Genomic DNA, 7,133 nt, shown 5'->3' with positions numbered 1-7,133 from the left:
GCTGGTGAATCTGTCACATCCTGCTTGTTCAAAAGATTATTGATGCTGCATAATTCATCAAAGCATGACCTAGCAATGGGTTCTGCTGCCAGAGGTGTCCAGTAACTGCTTCTGTTGCAGCTGCCCATAAAGTGATGCTCCTTGTTTATGAAAATGGCCTCTGTCTTTGTGTCGGCCCATGAGCCTTTCAATTAATACACCTAAAACTGTCAGTCTTGCCTTGGACTCAGATAAAATGTGAAAGTCCTGTTCAGTGAGAAATGCTACCATTTTGACATTTCTTTGTGTTTTGCAATGGGAATGAAATAGGGAAATATTGACATTTTCTGTGCAACAGAAATTCTGGGAAGTTTCAATTAGGAAATATTATAGTGTTTTTTTTCTGACATTATTTATACAGCGATTTTTTTTTTTAACGTTCTCGCAGTTGAAATATTTTGATTTATTAACAGTGAACAAAATATGCTGATCTGTAATGTTCAGGTTTGAATTATTTCATTACTTCCTGATAGCAATTATTTCCTGATAATGAAGTACTGCTCGATGGGAGTTGCAGTTCAGAAGCTTGGCGCATTCACTCTGACCATCTCCCATTGCCTGATTTACATCTCCTGTAGCGTATCATGCAATTTGGTCAGAATGAAATGTGAAATCTTACTGCCTGATGTAGTGATAAAGGAATCTAGTCTGTACTATGTAAGAGAGGTTCAGGCGTTGGTTCCCATGAAGCAGCATGCCACAGCCGGAAAATGGAAGTTCGTGTTCCAGTGTTCCGATTCTCAATGCAATATTGCAGGTCACCTAAAAAAAAATATAGGTTGAATACTTCCTCTGAGCTTCCTGAATAGAAGATTGAAAATGTAGGTGGCTAGAAAATTGAAAATATCTGCCACAGTTTGGAATGCACTTTCCCTTGCACAAACTGGGGCCGGGATCCAGTCTGCCTAAAATCTCTTTGCCATAGACTCCATCTTAGCTCACATACTTACTAGGTTTGCCTAACCCTGTAGGTAACGCTTCATTAAATATCTCCTGGTGAGTCTGAGAGGTCCATATCTTGATTCACCAACACCGGGTTAGGAGAGACATTTCAGGGAGACAGGTACTTATCTCCTTCCTAAGCTCTTCTATGGGTTGGTTTTAGGCAGTCAGTGGATTTCCAGCCAAGTCCACTGGAGAAGCCTGGAAAATCAGATGTCATCAAGACTGCTGAAGGTAGTGACTTCTGAAATAAAAAAGTGGTTGGAGCTGCCCCGAGAAGGGACAGGTCTTTGTGCAGGGTAGCTCCAGGGGGAATGCAACCTGGGCCTCTCACAGCGTGAAAGAGGGACCAGACTGCCGGGTCATGGCCAGATAACCCCAGTTCTGCGGGAGCCAGGTGTGCAAGAGTCCTGGAGAACAAGTCTTATGAGGAGCGGCTGAGGGAGCTGGGGTTGTTTAGCCTGGAGAAAAGGAGGCTGAGGGGAGACCTCGTCGCTCTCTACAACTACCTGAAAGGAGGCTGTAGTGAGGTGGGTGTCGGTCTCTTCTCCCAAGTAACTGGCGAAAGGACGAGAGGAAATGGCCTCAAGTTGCGCCAGGGGAGGTTTAGATTGGACATGAGGAAAAAATTCTTTACTGAAAGAGTAGTTAAACATTGGAAGAGGCTGCCCAGGGAAGTGGTTGAGTCCCCATCCCTGGAAGTATTTAAAAGACGTGTAGATGAGGCACTTAGGGACATGGTTTAGTGGGCATGGTGGTGTTGGGTTGACGGTTGGACTCGATGATCTTGGAGGTCTCTTCCAACCTTAATGATTCTATGATTCTATGATTCTTCTAGGGACATTTTGCCTCTTGTGTGGTTTAATGTAAAATGCATACATACTCCGGGGAGAAGGAGTTGTAGCTCCAGTTCCCCGTACCTCTAGATGAGCCTGGCTGCTTCCCAGCTGCTAGGTTTGCTGACCTGAAGTAACATCTGCTTGTGCCTGCTTTGGGCCGGGAGCCCTGCCTTCCTGGCCAGCTGCAGCAAGGATGATGTTACCAGATACCAGAGTCTTTATGGCACCTCTCAGGGGTGGTGGCTGCCCCCCTCACCCCCCATCCCAAGGGAGCAGAGCACTTAACCCATTGCTTCCTACTTCACCCATGGGTGTTTGTGTCACTAGATCGCCACTGTTGTCACAGCCGTCCTGCTAGGCACCTCCAGCCAGGCGAGGGCTGGGCAGCTCTGGATGCCAAGAGGGTTGTCCTCTGTAAGAACCGCTGTTCCCTACAGAGTGATGAGGGAGGAAAGGAATTAGGAAGGCAAGATCATCCTCTGCAGGTTTTTCAGAGGCAGCATCCTCTCTCCATGCACTCAGCAGGGGACGTAGGCAACTGGGCTAGACAGACAGGTACCTCTCCTGCCTGTCCCCAAGACAAGGCAGCTTGAATTTCAGTGAAGTCGTACTGAAATGAGGCAGCTGGCACAGACAGACTTGACAACACCCACTGCTTTCTGTTGGATTGTCTTTCTGATGAAAAGATCCTGGTTTCTGATCAGGGAAAGGAGGGGAGGAAGAACCACAGGGCAAGACTGCCATTCTGCTTTGCAGGACTTTCCTTTTTCTCTGCTCAGCAATATTGCATCAGCAACAAAATAGAAATAATATGTAGAGAAGGACCCATCCAAAGCTCAGTCATAAAATATCAAGCCACCTTCAGCTCTCAGCTTTAGGACATCGAGTGTGACAGCCCCGCAGCATTTGGGCTGACTGTTTGCTTTAACCTCTCATGGGTGGTTAATACTACCTAACAGAGGAGTAAAAAGTTTAGAATTGTAAAATACTCTTTCAATCCTGGTAGTAATTAGCTCTTAGCAATGTTAGTGCTTTGCCAACTCAGAGAGAACTAATCCCCTTCTGTCATAGGAAAGAAAAAAATGTAATAGCTGTGAGAACTGTGGAGCTTATTTTCAAATAGATGCCTCAGCATTTTGATATTTTCTGTGGGATTAACTAGTAACACAGGAAGGCTAATACATATGCAGAGCTTTCATTTGCTTCTGTGACAATTTGCCAGGGGCAAACTGAACTGTGTCGTGAGAAATGGTGTCGTTTCCCCCCCTTCCTTGTCAGCTGAAGCGAAAAGACTTGTTGGTAACATAGAAACAATTTGCAACTTATCATCAGTTCAAGAGAAGTTTCTTTTAGCTCCTTGCTTCATGTTTCTGCTTTTCTTCTGTTTCTTTTTTTCTTACCAAAACAGAAAGGGCTGCCATTTTATAGGCTCAGAAGCCATATAATGAAAGGTGTAAAAGCGTTGCAGTAAAAGCATCTTTGCTGACATAAAATAGATACTGAAGCTCTTTCTGTACCATTTTGTTACACTTTTCCCCCTTCAGCATAGTTGCTTCTAGCTCAAAAGAAGATGATTTGCTCTGCTGTACGTATAACCCTAGCTCCTAACGATGGCTTTGTGCCATGCTTTGGTGGTCTTCTGAGGCTGGCTCTGCGAGCATCTGGTTCTGATGGGCACAGGCAGCGATGACTGCAGAATACTAATGCTGGGGCTGGCTCCCACAAGGCTCCACTTCTGAAAAATGCTTTAGCCATTCAGTGTCTCTGCACCATGCTGAGCAACAGGAGGGCAGAAAAGCCATGCTCAGGGATTTTTTCTTCAATGCAGAGCAAGAAGCCGACAGGAACGATGGCTCTTTGCTTCACATTGTTGTGCCCAGGCTTCTTTCAGAGCTGCAGTCATTTATATGCATAAATATCAAGCCTGTCACTTGTTGCAGGCTTTGATAGCATTTGTGTAACAAAGGAAATGGAGGGAGAAAAGAGCTGAACATCTTCTATTGCAGACTTAGAAAACGAATGGCTGTGTAGCTATGGCGATTACTTTCTTTCTGTTTTTATTAGATCACTGTCCTCTGCAATTTGTTTTCCTTCCTGTCCTGCTGTCCCGTGTAAAGGACCATGAGAGGACCTCCCCCCACACCCCCTTTGTCTTTCTCCCACACAGGGGATATCTCAAAGAATTGCCTACCAGTAACAATTGTTACAGCAAAGCTTCTTGCCATATAATGACACAGATTATTTTTTTTGCTTCAATTTTTTTCTTCCATTAACCATCTGACAAAGTCACTCCACATCAACCGTTTCATGCAGACATATGAGAACTCTGCTGTAATTGTATTTTTTTATTATTTACTTGATTTTTCTATATCTCCCCTAGGCAAAATGCACGCTTGCTATTTGCTCTGCATACCATATCTTTCTGCAGCTTCTAAATTGAGGCTGATGGTATGTTTACCGGTCACCTCTGGAAAGCTATGCAGTTGCATCTAGCTTTTCTCTGGGTCTTGCTGCTATTCTGTATTGAAAAACAACTAAAATACAATACTTGTATAATACTGCTTTTCCATTAAAGCAATTGCTGAAGTATCACAGGAATGTTATTCTGATGCCAGGAGGGAGGAGGGAGAGGTTCGTACTGATTGCCAATAGGAGGGAAAAGAGCCTGTGATACAATCCCCCTGTTAAATGTGGTCTGCACAATGAAAAGCTTGGGAAGCCTTTCTAAGGCTTCACACGTTTACGCTTTGTGCCCAGGCTCGGGGTTTCAGACACGGAGGTGGTTTCAGAACACCACACAGGGGGAACCATTTCAGCAAAAATATCCAGATTACCTGGATAATTTATTAAACTGTCTTGGATCTCCATCCACATGCATCTTTATTGGCATGCAGCTCCAGCAGAACAGAAGTGACAGTTTCTCCCCTGCCCTCCAACCAGCCATTGCTCTGCTTCTGAGCTATCAAAGAGTTTTCAGGGACAACAACAGACAGAGCCCCTGTGAACATTCCCAAGATTAACTAGAGGTTTCTTTTTTCCCCCTGAGTAAGTGTAATTTTTTGTGCTCCCTGCTCTTACAAGTCTTCCCTAATCTTATAAAAACCTTGAAGCAGTAGTATTATAGTCTTGATGGTCTGAAGATATAAACAGTGCAGGATTTGTAGGGACAAGTAATATCTTTTCCTGAAGAAGGACTTGTGTGCCTGAAGGCTTGTCTGTTTTTTTACCCAACTGTATCAGTTGGTCTAATAAAAGATATTACCTCTCCCTACAAACTTTGCCTTACTTATTAAAACAGTTGCCTCCAGGACACAGAACACTATTAACTGGGTGGAAAACTCCAATGTCAAGGTGATAGAGTGGAGTTCAGTGGTGTGATTTTCATGCCCCGAGCCAACTGGCACAAATTAAAACAAGGTGGGATGAACACTGTCCACCCTGATCATTCTGCACACCATTAGTGTCCCTTCCACCCCCACTCTACGTCAGTATTTTTGTCTTTCCTACCTCTCAGCTGTATGGGGCAGCTCTTTTCTAACACAGAAATGCACATTGGGTAACATCTTTTGGATGCTACCTCAGTAGAAACAGCAACTCTTACGGTATGCTTGATGAAACTTCTCTGTCTTCTGATTATTTTCTTGGTTGCTATATCTCTGTACATCATTTTTAGTTTACTGCAGGTGAGCTTGACAGAGATTTAAAAAAGCCCAGTGTGACTCAGTAGACTGTTTCTCCTTTAAGGATCACCTAAATGTTGACAACTTGGTTACAAATCTTAAAGGATATTTTTCTGTTTATACTCTCAGGTGAACTTTCTGTAGAAGGCATACAAGACCCATTCCTTGTTAGTGTACATATTATCGCAGACCCAGGAGAATCCAAGACTCTTCAGCAAGCCATCGATAAGCTTCTAGCCTGGATCCATCCGGACCTCCAGCTGTTCCGAGTCTCAGAAAGACGAGTGCCCAAGAAGTGCAGGAAGCCAGGTAAGGCTGGTGTTTCTCAGCCAGCCCTTGCCGTCATTCTGTTTCTGCAGGAGGAATATGGAGAAGAACCGATCTTGCAGCTCCATGAAACCTTTCAGCGGCCACCTTGGCACTACCACCACACAGAGCGAGTGCATGGGAAGTTCCTCCCTTACATGCCATGCAGCCAGGACTTTTACACTTTGGCTCCAGAGACTCCTCTGTGGGCCATTCGCCCAGTGCACTACGGGAAAGAAATTATCCGCTTCACTATATACTGCAGGAGTGAAAACTTTGTTGACATTTTGAAATTGTACGAGTTAATACTGAAAAGACCAGTATGTCAGAAAAAAACGGACTTTTGTGTTTTTCCTGTCTATTCTAACATGGAAATAGACATTCAGTTTTCTTTAAAAAAACTTCCGAAGGGCCAGGTGCCAATGCCGACAGAGTCAGCAGTGCTGGAGTTCAGAGTAAAAGATGTGGGGCAGCTTGTGCCTCTCTTGCCCAACCCTTGCAGCCCCATCAGTGAAGGCAGGTGGCAGACAGAAGACCATGATGGAAATAGGATCCTTTTGCAGGTAAGTTCAGCACACAGGGAAACAGAAGCACATTTATTGGCTTTGTGCAGGAAAGCTTAACCTGCAATGGCAGCCAGAAAAGGAGGCTTTTTTTTTGCTCTATCCTAGGAGAAAGAGCCAGGACAGTACCGCTAAAGAAAGAACTTGAAACCCCTTGCTGTGTGTGTAACTAATCAGGAAAGCAGTGGATGATACTATCCAGATATCAGTCAACCTCAGTTTATGCAAAGAGTGATGTGAGATAAGGTAGCTGTTTAAAAGAATGAAGAGAGAAGGAATTATGAGCCCAAGTGGAGAAATGACGGCTGATGGGTGTAGTTTTGTAAGAAATATGGGCACAGAACTGACAGGGGTTTATAAAATAGCTCTCAGTTACGAGATTTTTATGGAAGACAAGCAGAATTCCTGATGGTACTCATTATTTTCTAGCATCACAGGGTGACAAACTGCATCTCTCTTTCACATTGTGATTATGAGGATGGGGAGAGAGGTGGTGAAGGAAAAGAAATGCACCCCAAAGAGCAACCTAAGAGAGACATTCCTACAGACTCTCTTTTTGAACTAATCTCAAGTGCTCGTAACCAAGTCCTGAAAGATAGTTTATTTGTTAGGACATCTGTAGGCACCATATCTGGGCAATGTATCAGCATGCTCTGCTTCACTACACCACATCCAAGGGAGATAAAGGGGATAACAAGCAGCAAGCTTTTAATAGCTGCCTGCCCTGCAGAGGGGGTATCATCTGTGGCAATCCAGAGCCAGGT

General features: G+C 44.3%; 1 protein-coding gene across 1 annotated transcript in view; it reads left to right on the top strand.

The window, feature by feature from the left end:
- FAM124A (family with sequence similarity 124A) overlaps positions 1 to 7,133 on the top strand; it is a 20,107-nt gene that overhangs the window by 504 nt on the left and 12,470 nt on the right. Inside the window, exon 2 of the mRNA XM_009319975.1 lies at positions 5,630 to 6,369. Within this exon, the coding sequence (XP_009318250.1) occupies positions 5,630 to 6,369 (740 nt within the window). The remainder of the gene's footprint in view (positions 1 to 5,629; positions 6,370 to 7,133) is intronic.

The sequence above is a fragment of the Pygoscelis adeliae genome, unplaced genomic scaffold, assembly GCF_000699105.1.
Source record: "Pygoscelis adeliae isolate BGI_AS28 unplaced genomic scaffold, ASM69910v1 Scaffold32, whole genome shotgun sequence".
Lineage (NCBI taxonomy): Eukaryota > Metazoa > Chordata > Aves > Sphenisciformes > Spheniscidae > Pygoscelis > Pygoscelis adeliae.
The sequence above is the reverse complement of the archived record's forward strand: the minus strand, read 5'-3'. Positions and strand labels throughout refer to the sequence as shown.